This window comes from Oculina patagonica, chromosome 2 (genome assembly GCF_052425735.1).
Source record: "Oculina patagonica isolate OP01 chromosome 2, crgOcupat, whole genome shotgun sequence".
NCBI classification, from domain to species: Eukaryota; Metazoa; Cnidaria; class Anthozoa; order Scleractinia; family Oculinidae; genus Oculina; species Oculina patagonica.
This window is the reverse complement of record NC_135759.1, coordinates 11,830,691-11,856,059: the sequence shown is the minus strand read 5'-3', so window position 1 is coordinate 11,856,059 and position 25,369 is coordinate 11,830,691. Positions and strand designations below refer to the sequence as shown.

Genomic DNA, 25,369 nt, shown 5'->3' with positions numbered 1-25,369 from the left:
CTACGGCTTTCAGGAGCGACAGTATGCTTCTGTAAGAACTTAAACGCAAGAAACCGAAGAAAAAACTCCAACCCGCATTTCCTCTAAACAAAAAACTTTGAACCAGTCACTGTCTAATTCTAAATATCGGCACATACGCACGGTGGGCCCGAAACAAAATTGACAGCAGCAGTTTGAAGTACTGTTTTTGATAGCTTGGCTGGCTCATAAAAACACTGAACTGAGGTCTAGCTGTTGTACCGTAGTACAGCGCATATTCATAAAGATGGTTAACACTAAAAAATCACACCTCAAAATACATATCGTTACCTGTGTTGCTGATACAAATAACAATTTATTATAAATGCACCTTTCAATACAGATTTTTAATTCTGAGACATTATTCTTCTCCAACTAGTCGGCTACAAATTTTGGAGATTTTTCATGCAAGAAGCAGTTTTCTCCACGCGCTCCACCGCCAACATGTCAATTTAAAAGTAAAGCACTTCACCAGAAGAACGAAAAGTTATTTTCGATTTTCCCTGCCCCCTTACCCCCGGGACAAAACCGCCTCCCGAAGGGCAGGACTTGTCCCGCGGGTTGCCCAGGGGGGGATGGTAACAGGTCAAATTGAACCATGCATTAGTGGGGGAGCACCCAGCGCGAAAAATGGCGAGCGAAAAATATGGAGAGGAGTGTGGGGTAGAAAGCGTTCTTTCGCTCTCTCGCCCTAAAGGTTAAACAGTTAAACATCTCCCTTTTTTTCCACTTGCCTTCTCATTTCTCGTGCTGCTCCCAACTGACCCAACTGGCACTTTTTTTCCCCGACTGAACTGACCGAACGCCCCGGGGGGGTGGGGGTACTCGAAAAAGTTTTGTACGGGGAGGCTCCGCCCGGAGATCCAACCCCTTACCCATTTATATACTATTTTGATTGAAAAAATGTACCCCTTTTGTATACCTTTTATTGCAAAAAGGCACCCCTTTCATATACCTACACTACAACACATTTACCAAAGACGGAAAGTTTTCTTGTCATTTTTATGTAGCGCTTAATAAATTAAGACGATACAGCCAAAAGTTGCGTCTGCTCAAAATATTTAATGTAACGGCCTTTTAAAATATCATTATCGCAGATTTCCATACCCTTTCATATACCTGAATTTGTGAAATCCCTACCCTTTTATATACCTGGAGCCTTAAAAAGGTACCCCTTTCGGGCGGAGCCTCCCCGTATAGGCCATTGTAGGGAGTACCCGCCCCGGGCCGAACGCCTGGTGATGGAAGACCCTGGAACGACCCCTGGATACAAAAAGTGCCAGGCGTCGCAGCTCTTTCCCGCCCCGCGAAAAACGGAAGCAGGCCAGGCTAGGCAATCACTGGACAGACTCTGAAGTTGAAGTGATCTGAAATGAGTTGAAACAGTGTCGTTATTTGTGGGTTTTCTCCAAGTGAAAACATGTCAAAATCTCTAGTGGACTTGTGCAAGTTCTGTATTGCTAACAACCTGGAAAATATCAATCGAGTGGGGTCCTTCTTGTGCAAAAATGACAACGAGCTTCTGTTGGAACTGCTGTGTGATCATGACATGTTTACAGCCAACAGGATGCCATACATAACAAACCAGCTCTTGACATCACGGCTTGAAAACATTGCCTTTAGCTATAGCAAACAAGTGGACGATGCATTGCTTCAAAAAGTAGCTCTCTCTGGTTGCAGACTGAAGTCTTTCGTACTCAAAGACTGCCCCCAGGTGTCAGGTGAGTTTAAAAATCACCCCTATGATTTAGGCTTGACATAAACATTAAGACTTACAGTTTTAAACATTCGTAAAACATTACTTGTGGGATTGCAATGGCCAGGGAAATGTCAGGGATTATGTATTCGCATACATTAAGACGAACTAAAGAAATTTAAAGAAATCCATGACGGTTCTCCATAAAGCACTTGTATGTCAACAAATATTTGCAAACACATAGGGTGGTCTGCCTGTACTTTGATAATTATTTTCCAATGGATATTTAATAGTGTCCCGCATAGTATCCATAATCAACCGATTTTTGTAAGATTCTGTAGAACAAGATAACTGGCAGATGTTTCTGTTAGGGTTAGGCTAACCCTTATCCCCAGATGTTGTTGAAAAGGTGCTTCACATTTTCAGGACGTATCTAATCAATATTTTCGATAGTCGATAGAAATCGAACCTAATCTATTGTAATCGATACTAATCAATCGATTAATATCGGAAATCGATAGAAATCGATCACTCACGTTCTTGTGATATCGATTTTATCGATTTGTTCGACAATGATCTAAAAGAAAATGGACGAAGATTCTCTTTCATAAATTTCTCAGTTTTACGCTAGAATGAGTCACAACTCACTCGAACTAATACACAGTAGTCCATTGGAAAAGAAGTGCCATCATCTTTATTAACAAAGCGGATTCAAAGATTAGCTTGAAGATAAGTGTTACGCAAGTTACGATAAGATCAGATCACGTTTTTGATTCTCGTTTTCCATTGATGTGACAAAAAATTTGTGATTATCGATTTCAATCGATTAAATTGACTAATCAATCGACAAATATCGAGTACTATCGAGTATTATCGATTAATCGATTACATTTTCGATGATCGATTTCTATCGATTAGATACGTCCTGCATTTTAAAGGATCCAGACAAGAACGGCCCCTGGAATTTCTGGCTTAATCGAACATTATCAAAACAGCTCCAAATTGCGCATGCAGGTTTGTTTACGTGTGCTTAACACTGTCCTGTGTTTCATTTCGCTGGTCTTTCCTTCGTTTTTGAAAAATAACACATGCAAAAGACAAGGTTTTTTGCTGGCGGTGTCTTTAGGACTTTTCTTTCACAAATGATAAACAAAGGAAACCTTTTGTTCCTCAAAACAATGAAACCAGCTAAAGTTTTGGGATTACAGGCCTAGCCCTAACGAAAAAGCTAAACCCAAGGATAAAGGTTAGGGTTAGTGTTTCAAGTTAAGTTTAGGATCAGAGTCAGTCTTAACACAGTGCAGTAAGCTTTCACGCCAGTTTGCTGGCGGCTAGCTTTCACTGCAGTCTGCTTGCGGTTAGCTGCTTTTTGTTGTTTCGGGCAAGACTATTTTAATCTGTTACCGTTAGCTGTAATATGAGGTGAAAGTGAAATAAAGACTGATTGTTGGGTGATTGACTGATTAATTGAATACGTTTGCTGGTGTTTTCACTTTATACTATAGCTAGTTTTGCTTTCAGTTAAGTGCCGCCGGCTTGCTCTCACTTCTATCTCCACTCCTTACCTCATCGCACATCTACAAAATCCCACGAAAACAAGATAAACTTCTGAGGTTTTCGTTCGCACGAATCCATTGATTGATTGATGAATATTTAATGAGGCACAGAAAAAATTTTGCGAAGGGAAGGTGCCTTGTGAAACATCTAAAGAATTTTTTTAAGTCTGAAACCAGCTCGCTTCTCGGCAACTTTGTCGCTGCAGCACCCAAGCGGACACTGCAAAACTCACGCTGACATAGTTCCCGACAAGAGATCTGTGTTTTTAGACTTTATTTCCACTTGGCTCCGTCAGCCTTTGTCAGACAACTTTCAATCGTCGAGCGCTAAAAAGCACTCTTGTACAAAACAAAGGCTGAACATCTCTCATTTCTTTAAAAAATGCTGTGAGACTTAACACAGGTTTTCAGACTTAACTTCTCCTGCCCAGTGGAAGCCAAAGAAGCCCAGACACTAGGCAATCCATAGCATGGTGTGGACTGTGGTCATGTGCATGGGACTAAGATATGCTTTGAACCTTTACCAAATTGTTTTTCTGTCATATTTGATGTCTGTTTTACACCTCAAAATAACTGTAAATGGTCCTGAAAGATGAACAAGAACAACAAATAAACAAAAAGGAATCTTAGAATCATTCTGTTATTTACACTGGTTACCCACAGGATCACAGAAAACCCACCAAATTAGGAAGCATTCTCCTTTACCACATGAAATAACTAGCCTGCTGTGTAGACTAACAAAACCCCGGTACAGCGCACGAAAGAACGGCCCTATTGAAAAGCCAATCAGAGGTTATTATAGAAATCCCTGGTAACACGCGGGGGGCTGGAACAAGCTTTTGTGCTTTAATTCGCAGACGGACTAAACCAGGGTTTTGTTCGTCTGCAACGCAGGCTAGAAATAACCAGCATACAGCTTTATCTCATATCAGGTTGTGAATTGACAATATATTTCTTTTCAGATAAAGGATTGTCATTTCTTCTCAAGACTCAAACAGACTTGGAACTTCTCCACCTTAAATTGGGTTCTGTTCATACCCACTTTAGTGACAAATGCTTGGCAACGCTACGGTCTCCAAAATTAATGTCAGTTAAACTAGAAGGCCTTGATCAACTGACCAACCATGCCATTATCTCCTTGGCTAAGAACTGCCCTAATATTTGTGAACTTATGCTCCCACGCTGCAGTGAACTCACTGATGGTTGTATCCAAACTATAAATACATTTTTAAAAGGGAAGCTGGTAAGTCATGGTCATCTAACAATTTATGTAAACAAAGAGTGAATACCTGATTCCCTCTTACGCTCTATGGTGCGTGTCTGCAGAGAATCATGGTAGTTGTATTCATTGTTGCTAAGTCTTGTGCATGGTTTGATGAATACAATTACAATGATTCCCTGCAGGTACATGCCAACTATGCATAGAGGGAATCATGTATTAAGAAATTTTATTTTGTATGGTGTAAAAAACAGAGATTTAAATATAAACTGACTTGCATTATAATACTTTGATTACCTGTGTATTGAAAGGTGTAAAATGCAGGTTGCTGACTGCAGGTCAGAATTTCACTTAAGCGTGGAAGAAATTTGACAGCTCTTTTGTTTTGTTGTTTCACTGTTACACAAAGGAGCAAACAAAAGCTTATGTTGAAATTTCTGGAAGTGTATTTAGAAGTAGTTACTAATCAACTCTTCACATGCTCTGACTGACTTCATCAAACAGTACATGAATAGAGTAAACTGGCTTGATTCATTTATACACAGCCCCAGACACTGCTAGGAATTAGGTAATATGGACTTGTTAAGACATCGTCCATAGTATGGAGTGGGCAGTCAGTGACATGGCATTGGTATATGCATACCCAAGCCTTGTGCATACCCTAAGTTCTAACATATGATGGTTTAAGTTATGAATTAAAATACTTTGCTCTGGAGCTCATATGTACAGCAATAATTATACACATTCAGGAAAAGCAAGACAAACATTGGGCAAACTAAATCAAGACTCAGTGAGAGTTTTGACCTCTGACCTCTTTGCAGAGAAAATCAATTTCAGAATTTAGAGTGCATATATGTTTTATTTTTAATTATCAACTTGCATGTTTGTATGAAATGCCGTAAAATAGCCTGGCATTTAGGGCAGGTATGTTGTTGGTCAAATCTGCTTTAATTTCAACCCACTGTACATATAGCCTGAATTTCAGACATCCCTCCTTGGTCGTCACTTCCCAGAAGAGACGTCTGAACACATTTGGCTCTAATGCCGTCCGGTGACGTCACTACACTTTGGTTTTAATTCATGCGGAAAAGTTTCTGTCGAGGCCATGAAATTGTGAAAGAAAAATCGCTTCAATTAAGGATTACAGGGCAACAAATAGTTTTAATAGTAAACTATTGAAGACTTGCGACAAATGAATGAGATTTTAATCGACTGCAGGCTATATTCTTTTACGGAACCGATTTAATCTGAACTGATTTGCTTTATCTCAGTTATCTAGCGATCAAAATATAATATGTGACGCAGCGGACAAATACAACACACTTGTGAGTACTTAAATGAATCAATTTAGACGGTAACAGAGGCATCAAGAAACGGAATTCAATACAAAAATATCCTACTTGACCGTGGGAACTGAGTTCAGAAATCACTGGCTCATCGAGGCTGCAGGACATAAGCGTCGAGTGGCTTTGTTGACAAAACAAGAATACATTTACGTATAAATTTGGCAAAACACTGCATGTCGAAGCAACGAATGCCGCCAGCTTAAAACCTACCGGTTTCCATTACTATTCTTCATCCGTAGATAAACTAATAAAGTAATAAATCAAGGTAAATCAAAATGACTAGTAAATTCATTTCTGGGAAGGTGAAATCCGTTCGAACTCTTTCCAAACGTTTTCAAATTACTATTCTCGCGCGGTAAAATTCAGTCATAATTTCACATAATTATGCAAATAATTTTTAAATCAACCAATCAAAATCACTACCCGGTTTTTGGGTAGTGACGTCACCGGACGGCATTAGAGCCAAATGTGTTCAGACGTCTCTTCTGGGAGTAGGCGACCAAGGAGGGATGTCTGAAATTCAGGCTACTGTACATTGGCATTGTTGAAATGAAACTCTTCTTCCTTGGTAAGCTGTTAGCTTGTATAGATATAGTGGAGAAGATTTTCAATTATGCAATACATACATAATTTACAATACACACAAAAAAGATGCTCAGAAAATACAAAATGGGCATGTATCTTAAAATGTAGATTGCACCTAACCAAAACTTGTATACGTATAAGAATCTACCGGTAACCAATTTACTGGTAAGAATCTTCCTTACAGAGACATGCTCTAAATCTCTCCAACACTAACATGCATGCCTATATATTATGTTGTTTAATGTTCATGATTTTGATTAGGCTATGGCATTGGATCCAACCAAAAACAGAGAAAATCATTATAGTGCCAGAAGGGGATACTTATGGAGTTATTTGTCTATACATTGAACAACAGTACAGCATTTTTGTCACTGCATCCAGAAACTACATGTAAATGTAGTGTCACAAAAAACCCTTTACCCAGACCTAGCTAAATGTCCATGTCCCTGGACCACACTTAATGTTGGAGCCCTTTCCTATTATCAACTAATTTACTCTTTTACAAAATTAATTTGAGGCTATTTATAGCTAGTCTTATAAAAAATGCCTTATTTTATTTCTTCACAAGATGCTAACAACAAATTTTACTTTGGAGCAGTACTTTACATTGTATTTAGCTAGAAATTTTTCCCCAACAGCACACGCTTTTTTTGGCTAATTCGAGGTCACATGACATCTAACAATAAAAACTGTCTCTGGCCAAAAGTCTATGAGTGGGCAACATTGCAAAATCTATGTGGTCAGAGGGTAACATTGCAATGTTCCCAGTGAATGTTGACTGACAAGCACCATTCGTCTAGAAGCCAGTTAATTTTGTTTCCGTTGAATCTCAATGTTTCCCTTGGCTTGGCCTCAGGAAACATTGAGATCCTTGGGAAACAAAATAACTGTTTCCCTTGGGAACAGTCATTAAGTGTATATTGTACTTACTGGATTTATTTATGTTTTAATACTTATCAGGAAGTGCTGGATCTATCAGGAGTGCACTTGCTGACAGACCTCAGCTTGATGGCCATTGGTTCAGGAAGCTGCCCCAATCTCAGAGAGTAAGTGACTATAAACAACACTAGTTAACAAAGTTAATATTAACCTCTTACTATACCTGAGTACAAAGGCAGTACTGGGGAATATTGGCCTAAGGTCACGACAGTACGAACCAAGCACAGTGAAAAACAACCAAGGGACAATATTCCCCTGTATGGTCCTGAACAAGTGAGGCTCATAAGTAGTTTATTGTATAATTATATAATTATGATAAAAATGTTTGATTTTAATTGGCTACAAGTAAGCTATGGCTTGAATTACATTAAAGTATAATCACCACAGCCGTCAATGATTTTTTTTTTTATAATGTAGACTGTATCTTGTTGGATGTACCATGATTTCTGGAGTAGGACTATTACAGGTAATATTTGCCTCAACAATAATTTTTTTAATGTAGTAATTGCCATCTTTATTTTTATACCATAGCCACAGAAAATACAGCTAATCAGAATACAGGAAAGCCGTGGTATATTTGATGGTATTCAACCCAACCTTCCTATGGTGCACTGCAATATTATTCTCCACGAAATTTTTTAACATATTTTCCATGGCATGGTAAAAATAGTAACACAACACTTTCTCATGGTACACACTGTATGCTATGGAATATCCCACTTGTCACTTGTATTTTCTCGGTATACTCATGAGCCTGAGAAAATACAAGTGACTAGTGGGATATTCCATAGAATACTACTTGGAAGCGTTGCATAACTAGTATTTTTATGAAGATAAAAAATCATTGATGCATTTTGATATGTTTACTGTACTGTACATACTAATACAAGTGTTTAATATAATTACAGATTACCCAAGGTTGTCCTCAATTGTCACGTCTTGATATTGGCTACTGCTACAGAATTTTAAAAGAGGGCACATCCTCAGTTGGAGTGAGTGCATTCCCTGCAAATCTAATAGAACTGACTTTACATGGTGTACAAATGTCCGCAGACTTACTTACTGGCCTTGTGGACAAACTAGCTTACATAAAAAAATTGACTCTGTGTGGGATGACAGCTGTGGATGATGATACTTTAGAGAAAGTAAGTATGATTACTTTTAAATCTCCTTGTAGATTGGGGGGCAAAGTAGATTCATAGGTCAACAATGTTATGGGACCAAAGATCTGAGTTAAGTACTGCTGGTAATGCATCTGAAGGAATATGAGAGTTAAAATAGCAAAGTAAAAATCTGAATATACCACAGCTGTATGATTATGATAAAAACTGTTGTTTTTTTAATGAGGTATAGGGTACCCCTACACGCCGTATGGTAAATTCGACAGTTACAAGCCTAATATTTGTGAAAAAAACAAAACGATGAAAATTATGAATATGAGTATGGTCAGTGATTGATCACATGGAACACTGAATACTAATTCTGGAACCTATTTAAGGTTAATTCCACTGAAATAGAACCTGCACTGAGATTTTTGTCAAACTTTGCCCACAGGTAGCCCAAGCTCCTAAAAGAGCCATCAACATATGACATTTAATAACGTTATTATAAGAGTTTGTATGGGAATATAACGATCATAAAAAATAATTCAAAATAGGAGGGAAAGATCTAATAAAATCGACTTAATTAGCTGCCCTATTTTGTGTATATCTTGTGTTTCTATGTCATTTGGAGGCGATTCCAGTGGGTTTTAGGTTCACTGTTTTCCTCTCAGTCAGTCATCAACATATGACTTTGTGTAATAATGTTATTATAAGAGTTTGTATGAGAATATAACCATCATAAAAAATATTTCAAAATAGGGGGAAATATCTAATAAAAGTGACTTACCTGCCCTCTTCTGTATATATCTTGCACCCATGTCCAAAACACCCAAACTGGATCGATTCGTCAAGAGTACTTGTCGATTCGACACGAGTTGCACGGCGTCGATCCGCATAACCGGAAGTCAAGGGGGAGCACAAAATGAAAATATGAACCTTCCTCATTCTTAAAACGTGCCATCGAACTGGATCGATTCGTCAAGAGTACTTGTCGATTCGACACGAGTCGCACGGCGTCGATCCGCATTACCGGAAGTCAAGGGGGAGCACAAAATGAAAATATGAACCTTCCTCGTTCTTAAAACGTGCCATCGACCTGGATCGATTCGTCAAGAGTACTTGTCGATTCGACACGAGTCGCACGGAGTCGATCCGCATTACCGGAAGTCAAGGGGGAGCACAAAATGAAAATATGAACCTTCCTCGTTCTTAAACCGTGCCATCGAACTGGATCGATTCGTCAAGAGTACTTGTCGATTCAACACGAGTCGCACGGCGTCGATCTGTTATTAAGAAAACTAACAGCATTCTGACCAACAGGGTGGGTTGAAAATGTTGTCTATTCCACTCGATTCGATCGATTCGTGTCAATCCGACTGCCTGAATGTCGATTCGTCATACCAGTTGTCGATTTGCGCAAGACTTTGAGAACTTACAGCAGCTTGGCTAACAGGGTGGGCTAAAAATGTTGACGATTCGACTCGATTCGTTCGATTCGTGTCGATTCGACTGCCTGGATGTCGATTCGTCGTAACGGATGTCGATGTGCGCAACACTTAAAAACTAACATCAACAACAAGGTGGCTTGAAAATTTCGTCGATTCGACTCGATTCGATTGATTCGAGACGATTCGTCGGCATTGGCGTCGACCCGAAATACCGGAAGTCGATTTGCGCAACACTTAAAACCAAACATCATCTTGGCTAACAGGGTGGCTTGAAAAATTCGTCGATCCGACTCGATTCGATCGATTCGACACGATTCGTTGGCATTGGCGTCGATCCGAAATACCGCAAGTCGATTTGTGCGACAATTAAAAACAAACATCATCTTGGCTAACAGGGCGGGTTGAAAATGTTGACGATTCGATCGATTCGAGACGATTCGTCGGCCATGATGTCGACCCGACATACCGGAAATATCGCGCAAATCGACATCCCGTATGACCAATCGGCATCCAGGTAGTCTAATCGACTCGAACAGATCGAATCGAGTCGAATCGTCAACATTTTCAACTCTCCCTGTTGGCCAAGATGCTGTTAGTTTTCGAAGTCCCGTGCAAATCGACAACTGGTATGACGAATCGACATCCAGGAAGCCGAATTGAGTCGAATCGTCAACCTTTCGGCCCACCCTGTTAGCCAAGATGCTGTTAGTTCTCTAAGTCTCGCGCAAATCGACAACTGGTATGACGAATCGACATTCAGGCAGTCGAATCGACACGAATCGAGTCGAATCATCAACATTTTCAACCCACCCTATTACCCAAGATGCTGTAAGTTCTCTAAGTCTCGTGCAAATCGACATCCGGTATGACGAGTCGACATTCAGGCAGTCGAATCGACACAAATCGATCGAATCGAGTCGAATCGTCAACATTTTCAACCCACCCTGTTACCCAAGATTCTGTAAGTTCCCTAAGTCTCGCGCAAATCGACAACTGGTATGACGAATCGACATTCATTCAGACGAATCGTCTCGAATCGATCGAATCGAGTCGAATCGTCAACATTTTCAACCCACCCTGTTAGCCAACATACTGTAAGTTCTTTAAGTATCGCGCAAATCGACAACTGGTATGACGAATCGACATCCAGGCAGTCGAATCGACACGAATCGATCGAATCGAGTCGAATCGTCAACCTTTCAGCCCACCCTGTTAGCCAGGATACTGTAAGTTCTTTAAGTCTCGCGCAAATCGACAACTGGTATGACGAATCGACATCCAGGTAGTGAAATCGACAAGAATCGATCGAATCGGGTCGAATCGTCAACCTTTCAGCCCACCCTGTTAGCCAAGATGCTGTAAGTTCTCTAAGTCCCGCGCAAATCGACATCCGGTATGACGAATCGACACCCAGGCAGACGAATCGTCTCGAATCGATCGAATCGAGTCGAATCGTCAACATTTTCAACCCACCCTGTTACCCAAGATTCTGTAAGTTCCCTAAGTCTCGCGCAAATCGACAACTGGTATGACGAATCGACATTCATTCAGCGCTCGTCGTCCCCACCTGTTGCACTCTTCTGCGCCTCGTCGCTCCAGGCAGTCGTGCACGTCGTCGTCGTCGTCCTTCCCCACCCTGTTAGCCAATACTGTCCGCGTCACCTTATGACGATCGCTCCAGGTAGTGAATCGAGATCGTCTCGGGTCGTCACCTTTCAGCCCACCCTGTTAGCCAAATGCTGTGTTCTCTGTCCCGCGCAAATCGACTCCGGTTGACGAATCGACACCAGGCAGACGACTTCATCGATCGAATCGAGTCGATCGTCAAATTTTCAACCCACCCTGTTAGCCAAGATACTGTAAGTTCCCTAAGTCTCGCGCAAATCGACAACTGGTATGACGAATCGACATCCAGGCAGTCGAATCGACACGAATCGATCGAATCGAGTCGAATCGTCAACATTTTCAACCCACCCTGTTAGCCAAGATTCTGTAAGTTCCCTAAGTCTCGCGCAAATCGACAACTGGTATGACGAATCGACACGAATCGATCGAATCGAGTCGAATCGTCAACCTTTTAGCCCACCCTGTTAGCCAAGATGCTGTAAGTTCTCTAAGTCTCGCGCAAATCGACATCCGGTATGACGAGTCGACATTCAGGCAGTCGAATCGACACGAATCGATCGAATCGAGTCGAATCGTCAACATTTTCAACCCACCCTGTTAGCCAAGATTCTGTAAGTTCCCTAAGTCTCGCGCAAATCGACAACTGGTATGACAGATCGACATCCAGGCAGTCGAATCGACACGAATCGATCGAATCGAGTCGAATCGTCAACCTTTCAGCCCACCCTGTTAGCCAGGATACTGTAAGTTCTTTAAGTCTCGCGCAAATCCACAACTGGTATGACGAATCGACATCCAGGCAGTCGAATCGACAAGAATCGATCGAATCGAGTCGAATCGTCAACATTTTCAACCCACCCTTGTAAGTTCCCTAAGTCTCGCGCACATCGACAACTGGTATGACGAATCGACACCCAGGCAGACGAATCGTCTCGAATCGATCGAATCGAGTCGAATCGTCAACATTTTCAACCCACCCTGTTAGCCAAGATACTGTAAGTTCCCTAAGTCTCGCGCAAATCGACAACTGGTATGACGAATCGACATTCAGGCAGTCGAATCGACACGAATCGATCGAATTGAGTCGAATCGTCAACATTTTCAACCCACCCTGTTAGCCAAGATTCTGTAAGTTCCCTAAGTCTCGCGCAAATCGACAACTGGTATGACAGATCGACATTCAGGCAGTCGAATCGACACGAATCGATCGAATCGAGTCGAATCGTCAACATTTTCAACCCACCCTGTTAGCCAAGTTAATGTAAGTTCCCTAAGTCTCGCGCAAATCGACATCAGGTATGACGAGTCGACATTCAGGCAGTCGAATCGACACGAATCGATCGAATCGAGTCGAATCGTCAACATTTTCAACCCACCCTGTTAGCCAAGATAATTATTGTAAGTTCTTTAAGTCTCGCACAAATCGACAACTGGTATGACGAATCGACATCCAGCCAGTCGAATCGACACGAAACGATCGAATCGAGTCGAATCGTCAACCTTTCAGGCCACCCTGTTAGCCAAGATACTGTAAGTTCTTTAAGTCTCGCGCAAATCGACAACTGGTATGACGAATCGACACGAATCGATCGAATCGAGTCGAATCGTCAACCTTTTAGCCCACCCTGTTAGCCAAGATGCTGTAAGTTCTCTAAGTCTCGCGCAAATCGACATCCGGTATGACGAGTCGACATTCAGGCAGTCGAATCGACACGAATCGATCGAATCGAGTCGAATCGTCAACATTTTCAACCCACCCTGTTAGCCAAGATACTGTAAGTTCCCTAAGTCTCGCGCACATCGACAACTGGTATGACGAATCGACATTCAGGCAGTCGAATCGACACAAATCAATCGAATGGAGTCGAATCGTCAACATTTTCAACCCACCCTGTTACCCAAGATGCTGTAAGTTCTCTAAGTCTCGCGCACATGGACAACTGGTATGACGAATCGACATTCAGGCAGTCGAATCGACAAGAATCGATCGAATCAGGTCGAATCGTCAACCTTTCAGCCCACCCTGTTAGCCAAGATGCTGTAAGTTCTCTAAGTCCCGCGCAAATCGACGTCCGGTATGACGAATCGACACCCAGGCAGACGAATCGTCTCGAATCGATCGAATCGAGTCGAATCGTCAACATTTTCAACCCACCCTGTTAGCCAAGATACTGTAAGTTCCCTAAGTCTCGCGCAAATCGACAACTGGTATGACGAATCGACATTCAGGCAGTCGAATCGACACGAATCGATCGAATTGAGTCGAATCGTCAACATTTTCAACCCACCCTGTTAGCCAAGATTCTGTAAGTTCCCTAAGTCTCGCGCAAATCGACAACTGGTATGACAGATCGACATCCAGGCAGTCGAATCGACACGAATCGATCGAATCGAGTCGAATCGTCAACCTTTCAGCCCACCCTGTTAGCCAGGATACTGTAAGTTCTTTAAGTCTCGCGCAAATCCACAACTGGTATGACGAATCGACATCCAGGCAGTCGAATCGACAAGAATCGATCGAATCGAGTCGAATCGTCAACATTTTCAACCCACCCTGTTAGCCAAGATAATTATTGTAAGTTCTTTAAGTCTCGCACAAATCGACAACTGGTATGACGAATCGACATCCAGCCAGTCGAATCGACACGAAACGATCGAATCGAGTCGAATCGTCAACCTTTCAGGCCACCCTGTTAGCCAAGATACTGTAAGTTCTTTAAGTCTCGCGCAAATCGACAACTGGTATGACGAATCGACACGAATCGATCGAATCGAGTCGAATCGTCAACCTTTTAGCCCACCCTGTTAGCCAAGATGCTGTAAGTTCCCTAAGTCTCGCGCACATCGACAACTGGTATGACGAATCGACATTCAGGCAGTCGAATCGACACAAATCGATCGAATGGAGTCGAATCGTCATCATTTTCAACCCACCCTGTTACCCAAGATGCTGTAAGTTCTCTAAGTCTCGCGCACATGGACAACTGGTATGACGAATCGACATTCAGGCAGTCGAATCGACACGAATCGATCGAATCGAGTCGAATCGTCAACATTTTCAACCCACCCTGTTACCCAAGATGCTGTAAGTTCTCTAAGTCTCGCACAAATCGACAACTGGTATGACGAATCGACATTCAGGCAGTGGAATTGACACGAATCGATCGAATCGAGTCGAATCGTCAACATTTTCAACCCACCCTGTTAGCCGAGATACTGTAAGTTCTTTAAGTATCACGAAAATCGACAACTGATATGACGAGTCGACATTCAGGCATTTTCAACCCACCCTGTTAGCCAAGATACTGTAAGTTCTTTAAGTCTCGCGCAAATCGACACCTGGTATGACGAATTGACATTCAGGCAGTCAAATTGACACGAATCGATCGAATCGAGTCGAATCGTCAACATTTTCAACCCACCATGTTAGCCGCGATACTGTAAGTTCTTTAAGTATCGCGAAAATCGACAACTGGTATGACGAATCGACATCCAGGCAGTCGAATCGACACGAATCGATCGAATCGGGTCGAATCGTCAATCTTTCAGCCCACCCTGTTAGCCAACAAACTGTAAGTGTTTTAAGTCTCGCACAAATCGACAACTGGTATGACGAATCGACATCCAGGCAGTCGAATCGACACGAATCGATCGAATCGAGTCGAATCGTCAACCTTTCAGCCCACCCTGTTAGCCAGGATACTGTAAGTTCTTTAAGTCTCGCGCAAATCGACAACTGGTATGACGAATCGACATCCAGGCAGTCGAATCGACAAGAATCGATCGAATCGAGTCGAATCGTCAACCTTTCAGCCCACCCTGTTAGCCAAGATGCTGTAAGTCTCGCGCAAATCGACATCCGGTATGACGAATCGACACCCAGGCAGACGAATCGTCTCGAATCGATCGAATCGGGTCGAATCGTCAACATTTTTAACCCACCCTGTTAGCCAAGATGTTGTTAGTTCTCTAAGTCTCGCGCACTGATCGACACAAGATGCTGTTAGTTTTCTAAGTCTCGCTCAAATCGACCTCCGTTGAGTCGAATCGTAAAGTGAAATAGGCGAATCGACCCAGTTTGGGTGTATTGGACAACCCTCATATCTTGTGTATCTATGTCATTTGGAGGTGTTTCGAAGGGATTCCAGTGGGTTTTAGGTTGAAAGTTTTCCTATGGAGAGGAAAACAGTGAACCTAAAACCCACTGGAATCGCCTTAGACGTCACCAAATGGCATAGAAACACGAGATATACACAGAAGAGGGCAGGTAAGTCGATTTTAATGAATCTTTTTACCTATTTTGAATAATTTTTTACGATCGTTATATTCTCACACAAACTCTTATAATAAGGTCATTTCCCAATGTCATATGTTGACCATAATTATGTTGATGGTTCCTTTAGGAGCTTGGGCTACCTGTGCTTGCCTATTGATTGTTTATGTTATAGGAACTTAAATTTTGAAATAAAAATGGTGGGTGCCCATGCAGGTTTAGGAGCAACAGCACCTTGTTCACACCCAATAAATCCTTATAATATCACCATAATTATAGTCACGATTGCTTGCTAAATTGACGTTTTTGACGATTATTTCTTATTTTACACTGAGAATTGGTCCATATTTATTCTACAGAAAGAAAGTTACTACTCAGTTCAAAACAACAGACAAAAATGATAGGTCCGAAGGTCGCCTTTAATTTTCCTCTTTGTATGAATCTTCATGTAAGTGCAAGAGTACATTAAAGGTTGTTGTTGATTAATTGGTAATGGGACGCCGTGTCGTACAATTCAGGGAGTGAATGTGCTCACAAGTTTGAAATTGGCCTTGTCAGCTATGTGCTAGGCCAATTTCAAAATAAAAATAATATTAACATCTTGAATTGTTCTCTGCTTCGTCCAATAATCATTTCTTATTTTGGCTGATAATTGGGTGAAAGTGTTTTGATTTTTTTATGTTAAATCAAGTGAGCACTTCTTGTTTGGGTTCCACCATTCTCTGTGTCCTTCGTGATTTGGCTTTCTGTAACTTGATAACTGACTTATTTTTCTGCACAGATTTGTTTAGCAGCAGGGCAGACCTTGATGTCTTTGGACCTGAGTGGTTGCTCCATTTTAACAGATGCTGGTCTGTCAGCCATCAGCAAACACTGTCAAGCCATTGAATCACTTAAAGTGTCCTTCTGTCCCAATATTTCTGGCAAAAGCTTGAAACCACTATTCACCTGCCCAAGGAGAGGGCGCGACTTTAAGACATTTGTGGCTAATGGGTGTAAAATGGTGAGTTTATACATATAGATATAACACAAATAAATACAAATAAACATACTGCAATACACATGTTTGTCTATTCTACTTTGGTTTACACTGGTTCTGATACAGAAGTTAAAGACAAACAAACAAACAAAAACTAGTAAATTTCCACCTAGAATAGCTAAATGTATATGGATCGTGGACTAACCTAGCTGCAAACTTAAAATTACTGATTGGTGGGGACTGGAAAAGAGTCAGTTACCATGGTAACAGAATTTTATTATGACTGTAAGTGTGCCCTGTAAAACCATAAGACTGCCAAGTTTCACTGGTCTCTTGACATAAAATTGAGTTGTCTGAATAGATGATGTCATCGGTCCCCTAATTTGCATATTTTACAAATTTAAAACCAATTGAAATCTTTCTTGGAATTCTCTATGATACGCCTTGAATTTCAGGGGTGAAAATTTGATCATGGTATGCAAATCACTTTGAATATTATAATTTCTTCTTAAATGTCTACAAAATAGTTGTTATCTTGAAGAGATCTTTGATTATTTTAGACTCTCTAGTTTACTTAGCCTGCTTTATAATATAATAGTAGGTACTTATTTCTCTTTTAGTTCTCGGTAGACGTAATAACTGAAATAGCAGCAAGTTGTCCCTGTCTGAGTGTTTTGCGGGTAGCAGGCATGAAAGAAGTAGATGATGCACTCTTAACAGCAATTGCTGAAAACTGTCACCAACTTTCTTATGTTAGCATTAAAGGGTGTGGCATGGTACGTAATATATTCATACATATTAGATGAAGTGAAATGTAATAGTGCTCTGTCAGTATTATCATTCTAACGAAAGAAAAAGAACAAAAGAATCACTATTTTCAATTTTCAAAATATTAAGGTGGCTCTGAACCCCTCTGATAGATTTTTTTAATATTTGCCAAAGGGTGTTTTAAACAAGTAATACTGTTGCTTTGGTAACCACTTATGTCAAGAAAATGATCACAACTTGTTGACCAATGATTGGGCATTTTTTTATACCATTACTTTAATAGCAACTGATAAAGAGCTGTAGTGCTGACCTATCGAAGTATAAGGACTGAAAAATAATGAAAACGGTTGTAGGCCACCTTAAATCTGTTGATTTGAATTAAGTCATATTTTAAAAGATCTTAGTTAAAAGATCGAAGTATAAAGACTGAAAAATAATGAAAACGGTTGTAGGCCACCTTAAATCTGTTGATTTGAATTAAGTCATATTTTAAAAGATCTTAGTTAACTGTTCCCATGCAAAGTGAATGTTACATCACTCAAGCAGCGAGGCATTTTTATGATCTTTTTCTACTGCTTTTAAGTGCTTATAACAGTATGCTCAATTTTGACCATTTAATGTCACAACAATTACCAAAATGATGCTCATGACAAAGGTGCAGAAATTGTAATTTACCATACTGTACATTTCTTGGTGTGCAAAGCTGATTCACTATAAATTATTATGTATATGTACTTGGCTCTAAGTGTACCACACTGATTCAATAAAAACTTTTATTCTATGTGTCTATGTGGTTAACACTTGATGTGACCATATATATGAATGACATGGTATCCTCTTAGTATTCAAGGACTATATGATGTATGTTTTTCCTATTAGTGAAAACTATAGCTGGTCTTGAATATGTTAATGTCATGTTTTTGGTTCCAATAGGTTACAGATGCAGGTGTTTGTGAGTTAGCACGCATGTGCCCACTGGAGGAAATTGTGTTGTCTGGTGTATCAAGTTTGACAGATCGTTCTGTTTTTGCACTTGCCAACTGTTGTACTTCAACTCTAAAAGAAATATATGCATCAGGATGTTCCATGGTCACTCAAGCAGCAATCAATTACCTTAAGGTATTATAATTGATGATATTCTTTGATTTATTTATGAATTAGCGCAGATTTGAAAACTTATGGACCTGTAGGGATCTTCACAACTATTGTAAAAAGTGACTGATTGTACGAAACTTACAGGAATGCATGCTATGCGTGCAGGCTATCTGAAGCCTATTCATTGTTCAACATTTGTTGAGCAACAAATGACTTTGTTGCGACTGCTGTTCAACATATGTTGAACAGTGTATCATGTGATGTTGATTGTTGAAATAATTATGCCCTTCAACATGTTGAACGTTGTTGAATAGAATTTAGATGCTGACTTTATTCTGTTCAACGAGTTGAATATTTGATAAAATAAAAAAATGGGTCAGAGCTTGACAAAAGTACCATTTGGTCATCCAGGACAAGTAGATTCTCCTGCCTGACAAGTAACTATTTAATATGTTCAATTGCCAGATGGGTAAATAGTCTGCCAACTAATTTGCAACAAAACAGTAAACTTAATCACCAGGGCAAGCAAAATGTGAAAGTTGCTTGTCTAAAGGGCAAGCTGGAATATAATGTTTGTGATCATCAGAAAACTCATGTAATGTGCACCATTTGCAAGGAAACCAAATCTGCAACTGGTAGTTTTCATTATCCAATCAACATTTAGATGTGAAGTAAATATCAACATGCAACAAACACGAAGGATTTTTTCGTTCCAAAAGTGAACTTCAAGATTAACTTCTAAATTTAAACTTTAAAAGAAAAAATTAATGTGAATGTTCAATGGCGTATAAATTATATTCCTATAAATACTAGTCATTTTTATTTCTTTTCATGTTTTTTGTAGGACTGCTGTTTGAAAAGAATCTATGTTGAACACCGTACACCAAATGTTGACCCAGACCAGCTCATGGCCAAGAATCTGGACACAGGAGAATTTTGTAGAGCTGACCTGTTATTAGCAAACCCTGTTGTGCAGGACCCTGACTGGATACAATTAGACTGAAATGAAGAACTGAGAAACTTTTAACAGTGACTATTCACACTTTTAGCATACTATTATGAAATATGAAAAGAAATGGGAAAAGACAGTATAGGTAAATGTTTTCAAACGTTGAGTTCCATGAAGTGCCAAAGTATTTCTTTTGGGCCCTGGATGTGGGATTCTAGTCAATCCCAGGGTTATCCCCAGCATTAAATTTTTAATTTAATTCACCTGGTGGGAGAGAGCTAAGAGGCATGTTGGAGTAAAGTGCCTTATGGTAATTGTCCAAGAACTGAACGCAACGACCCTGATCAGAGCTCTAGGCCAGACAACTCCATTAGAAGTGCAGTGCACTAACGATTACATGCAAATTAATTAATCTTGGCTAAGGATAAATCCATTTAGCCTGAGGTTAAAATTTAACTGTGGGTTACTTCTGGTGTTGGAAACTAGGTTACAGCTTGTTGAACTGGTTCAGACGAATTTTACTGCCAGAAAGCTGGCCACAAAAAGATCCATCAGTAAAATTAAAAGCTTAACTTTATGACTGGAAACCCCGACTTAGAAAGCCAGGGACAAAAGGATTTCCATTTGAATCATTACACTTAAAATAAGACTTCATGAATGGGACTTTTGCTTTGGAATACAAAGAAAGAACTTGCTTGACTGGTCAACAGGTCAAACATCGCATTATCTGTCTTCAACAACATGTTATCTTTGCTAGGCGATGTTTGCTCACTTATTGTTGCTACAAGAATGATTAACAATTGGCAATTAAAATCTTAAGAGAAGATATAGCCATGTACTTGCAGTTTTGTAAGCCTCTCATGAAACAAGTGTCTTGTCTCCCGAGACGAGTCTCCTGTCTCTTGAGATGAGAATCTTGCTTCACAAGATGCTGGTACAGTAAAAACCCGCGTGTAAGAACCTAGGCATTTAAGAACCTTCTGGCAGAAATTTGCTTTTATAATACCCCAAAATATAAGAACCTGTTTAGCCAAACAAATTCCTACAGGTTCTTATATGTAGGGTTTAACTATTTAATTTATATATATTTTTTACCAAAAACCAGATTAAGGTGATGTTACTGGGGTATATACAGTATGTTGTTGGACTTTTGGTAACATGGGTACATTAATAAATATTTATAATGAAGAACAGACCAGATTTTATACTATTTTCTGATAATCAACAACAATGTCTACTCTGTAGAAATTAAGAACCTGATTAAGAACCTACTTAGCCTAAACTGTCAATAAGTACCCCATAATACAAGAACCTGTTTTGCCAAACTCTAAAAAAATAGGTTCTTACACGCGGGTTTTTACTGTAACTTACTTTAGAGCGGTACTGTACCTGAACAATACAGATTTTGAAGAGCGTCACTGCCCCATCCATTTTGAGACATTCTTCCTTTCGTTTGGGTTTATGCTATTGGTTAACTTGCTTTGAGAGTATCCAGATTCTTTTTCTTGGTCAATGTGGCAATTTCTCGTAGTACTAAGGTTGTGGTTTCTTGTCTACTTGCAATATGTTTATACTGTCGCTGTTCAAAACAATGAGTATTGTGGGATGCTAACCAGAGGTTAAATTCCTTAAACCTGAGATTAACTAACTGGACCACCAACCCTGCTATACACAATGCTTACCATTGGGTTACTAAACCTGCAGTTAAGAAAATTTTAACCTGTTGTTAGCTTTAATCTAAGTTAATTTTAAAACGTTTTTGAAAACCGGCTCATGTTCTATAGTTTTTGTTGTGCAAACTTTTCATTGTCCAATGCCTTCTGATCCAACTGATTAGAAGCAAAGTAATGTATATTCACAGATGGTATTTTTATCTTTTATGTCATTCAATGTCACTATGCTATGGCACTGAATGACAATTAAAAAATAATGTAGAACAAAATAATTTGATTGATTGATTAAATTGATTGCAATAGAACTAGATTTGATACTTTCATATTGATAAGGATAATTTAGATAGCCAATACCAGTAATATTGTTAACACGCTGAAGCATTTTATTAGACACATTTCTTAAAATGTTGAATTAAAACTAGAAGTTTCCAAGGAATGTGCTGTAATCATAATACAGTAGGAGTATTGTATTAAACAATTAGCCCTTGCAACCACCCTCTTTTATTTTGTAAACATGATGTAAACATTTTCTCTTCAGAAAACTGTCTTTTGACGGAGCTTTCAAGTAGAAAAAATGTCTCAAAATTTATAATTTATCACCACCAACACTTGGCACTGTGATGGATGATTCTCTCTCAGTCACTCATTCATTTGTTTTGGTGTTACATGCATGGTCAACAGTTAGAATGCATTTTTGTGTTCATTTTTGTAATAATAAGAACCATATGACGCTTTGGTGTCTGTGAGAGCTTTGTCAATGGATAACCGTGAGGAATGTAATCTTATTAAATAAGCTGTCTTTCAGCAACATTTATTAAAAAATGACTTCCCTGTAGACACTTGTTTTTGATTTGAAGCTCCCAAAATGAAATGATGTCATTTTGGGGTCCAAAGGGAAAAAAATGTTCCGTAAACAATAAAATACAAGTTTGTTCCAAAGCAGACAAGTAACATTTCCATACACCGACATCTTATGGGATACAGGTAGTCAGTCAGCTTCTTGATATGCAGACCTTGAAGGTGATCCTGTTAGGTGATAAGCAGCCGGGCCAGGTGCATTTTCTTCAGTATCAATAGAACCTGGAGGACAAGTTGAATAATGCTTTTCCCCAGTTGGTGAAAGAGCAAAGTTGTAGTTTGTTTCATTTTCCAGACAATAAGCAATCTTTTCCTCTAAGTTCTCATGAGTTACCCAGTTCTTGCTTTCCTCCTACAGAACAAAAATCAATTAAAATCACTTAGTTTGTGTTCTGCAAATTTAATGTGCATAAACTTTGTCTTTTCACATGATCTTGGTTACAGTATGTGTACCATGAGTATAATTAACACCAATATGTAGCCAGCTGTGAACAAGTTTTCTACCTGGGTACAGGCAGCTGGCCCACTTAGTTGGGTTAACATGGCTTGATGTTACTGTACACTTCCCTACAAGTCTTCTGGAAACCAGAAGTGAATGACTGAGATTGTCTATTGTAGTTTTTAAACCTCCTAAAGCTAGATTAAAATACTTCCTTAAAATGTAAATAGTGTGAATAGTAATAATGTGTTTTGTGAAGAGTGTATATTATATGACCCAACTAGAATGCAGATGTTCACAAGCTTAACAACAAAACAATAAAATACATTAAAAATAACTTTAAAAAAACAACAACAACAAAGAAGAAGAAAACACTAAAAAAACAATCATTGTATACGTTGGGTAAGACTACAAAATGATATAAACTGGTTTTCTTTTGACAAGTCGATTATTTTTTGCCATGAGTTGATATAATAATAAACCATGATTTTCTTTTTCTGTGAGTTGATATTGTTTTGCTGCTAATTTATTTTATATTGACTTGACTTTATTCTGACTTGCAAGCTGTATATTATCTCCCCCCAACATGCATTGTATCTAAATGAAGTTTGCCAAAAGTGCTGTGCATTTACAAAACAAAAAAACTTGACCAACATTTATTTTATTTAACCTTTACTTGTTCAGAAAATCAATTACAAACTGACTGACAGTTTTGAAGTAATTTAAAACAAATTCCCTCCCCTTCATCCCCATCATTAACATGATCAAGCTTGCACCAACACTGAATAACTTGACATACAGTCTGTAGTGATGAATACAGGTACAGTTGTTCAAAGTGAGCACATGGCTGATGGCATCACCATTTAAATGTTTTCCACTTCAAAAGAATTCTTTTAGTAGTAGATAAAATATGAGCGGGGAATCTGTAAGGGCGTTTACAATGGCGAGCCGATAGGCTCGCCATTGTAAACAGCCATACAGATCGGACGCGAATATTTTATTCTACTTGTGAAATGAAAACAATAAATTGAATGGAAAGTTTTGTTATGCGAATCAGTCGAGATCTGTATCAAAAGTTAATGAATACTAATTAGCTGAGCAGGAGTCTGTATCAAAAGTTAATTATATTGTTTGATTTGTATTGGGGTTTATAGTTGTGTGCATGTGATCTGAATATGGTACTGGGATTGGTTTGCACCCGCATGAATAGTTAATGAATTTTACAATACAAATTAAACAGTAAGGTAGGGTGAGGAGACCTCCAGGAAACCACCAGACTATAGGAAAGGCCATCTTGGTTACTGTACCACTGATTCATTGCAGAAAAAAATATAATTTTTTTTGTCCTGTTTTGTGACAGTGTAATACATAGCTTTGGTTTCCTTGTTTGTCCATTACCCACATCTCCATCATTTAAGATATTTATATTTATGTGTTGTTCTTGTATTCATACTTACTATAACACTTCTCACAAGTTCAATTCTTTCTTGCCGCTGCCTTGCCTCAGTTTCTTTCTTCAGTTTTTCCCTTTCTCTGTTGTATTCTTCATTTAATAGTATTTGATTTTCATTTCTCTCTTCTCTGCAAAAAGGGAAAGTGCCTTAAATTTTTATTCTAACCATTATTCCAGCCCTCGTGGAATAATAACATTTTGAGGTCAGTCAATAAGCCAACATTCTATGTTTACAGGTAATCCTTCCAATCACAACATGTATGAAAATTCAAGGACTCAAATTAAGAATTTTCATTGGCAGGTGATGTGAGATAAAAACCCCCACCCATACAGTAACTAAATATGGCCCTTGCCCTTCAGACTGAACAACATTATAATCTTTCTCAACCAATGAGTTATTGTAAGAAAATTTTAGCGGAGCTCCCAGTGGCCTGAAGGGCTGCAGAGCAGAGCCCCATAGAAAATTTACAGAACCATGCTTTAAGTTTTTTCGTGGTCATCATGGTTAGCAGCATGGTTCACAGACATGTGTGCTAGCAACAAGGCAGACGAAGACGCACATGTACCTTGCCCCAACATGAGGGCCATACTCCAGAAATAGGTTGAGGTTAAGGTTAGCATCAGCTTGGATATAGTCAATTAACAGCTGTCAAAACAAGGTATCTGCTGACTAGTTTCACATGACCATATCACGGGCTCAGATATCAAACTCATCGATATCAAATGTTTATTTAAGTTTACCACTGACCAGGTAATGGTTTGCATTGGATCGCGGGCTCAAGTTCTATATATTTATGTTACAGTCAGTAAACTCGGATTTAAAAAAAGGGCAAAGTAAATAACTGGTGAGCTCCGCTTTTAGGCTTGGCTTAACCTAGCTATTTAACAATATAATCACCTTAATTGCTGAATTCTGTCGTTCTCCAGTTTGACACTCTCGATAACCCTGTCGTGTATCTCTTTCTCTAGCTGTCGAAGTTCCTCTTTCTTGCGCTTCTCGTCGTTTAAATGTTTTTCTTCCTCCAGCCGTTTCAGGAGGAATTTCTCAGCAATTTCATTCACTTTGATATGATACGCAGCATGCAGTTGTTTCCCCGCCTCCCTCCTTCTCTTCTTTTCCTCCTCATCTTTTACTTTTAACGCCGTTTCCTCAAAGAACTTATCTCCTTCCTTTTCAACTGTTGTAGCAACGCAAATTCGACGCAGATACAGGTTTAAAATGGGCTTAACTGAGTGGTTAGGATGTAACTTTCTCTGCAACAAAGTCAAGCTCGCTTTCGTCGCCATTACAACTCCGCCCGCGGACAACAGGTCAGCAGCGTGTGAAGCAAAAAGCAGACAGCGCT

The 25,369-nt window shown here is 39.5% G+C and overlaps 2 protein-coding genes across 2 annotated transcripts; one reads left to right on the top strand and one right to left on the bottom strand.

Moving 5' to 3' along the window:
• The first annotated feature begins 1,167 nt into the window (after window positions 1–1,167).
• On the top strand, window positions 1,168–22,108 carry LOC144638977 (uncharacterized). The gene is made up of 9 exons (XM_078498249.1): window positions 1,168–1,739; window positions 4,233–4,513; window positions 7,381–7,466; window positions 7,777–7,825; window positions 8,268–8,504; window positions 16,591–16,812; window positions 17,409–17,564; window positions 18,490–18,675; window positions 19,496–22,108. Exons 1-9 carry the CDS (start codon window positions 1,439–1,441, stop codon window positions 19,652–19,654), a joined length of 1,677 nt encoding a protein of 558 aa, XP_078354375.1. The 5' UTR covers window positions 1,168–1,438; the 3' UTR covers window positions 19,655–22,108.
• Window positions 21,634–25,352, bottom strand: LOC144639715 (uncharacterized). The gene is made up of 3 exons (XM_078499021.1): window positions 24,922–25,352; window positions 24,028–24,151; window positions 21,634–22,483 (listed from the first exon to the last, which is right to left on the bottom strand). Exons 1-3 carry the CDS (start codon window positions 25,308–25,310, stop codon window positions 22,262–22,264), a joined length of 735 nt encoding a protein of 244 aa, XP_078355147.1. The 5' UTR covers window positions 25,311–25,352; the 3' UTR covers window positions 21,634–22,261.
• Between the last annotated feature and the right edge of the window lie 17 nt (window positions 25,353–25,369).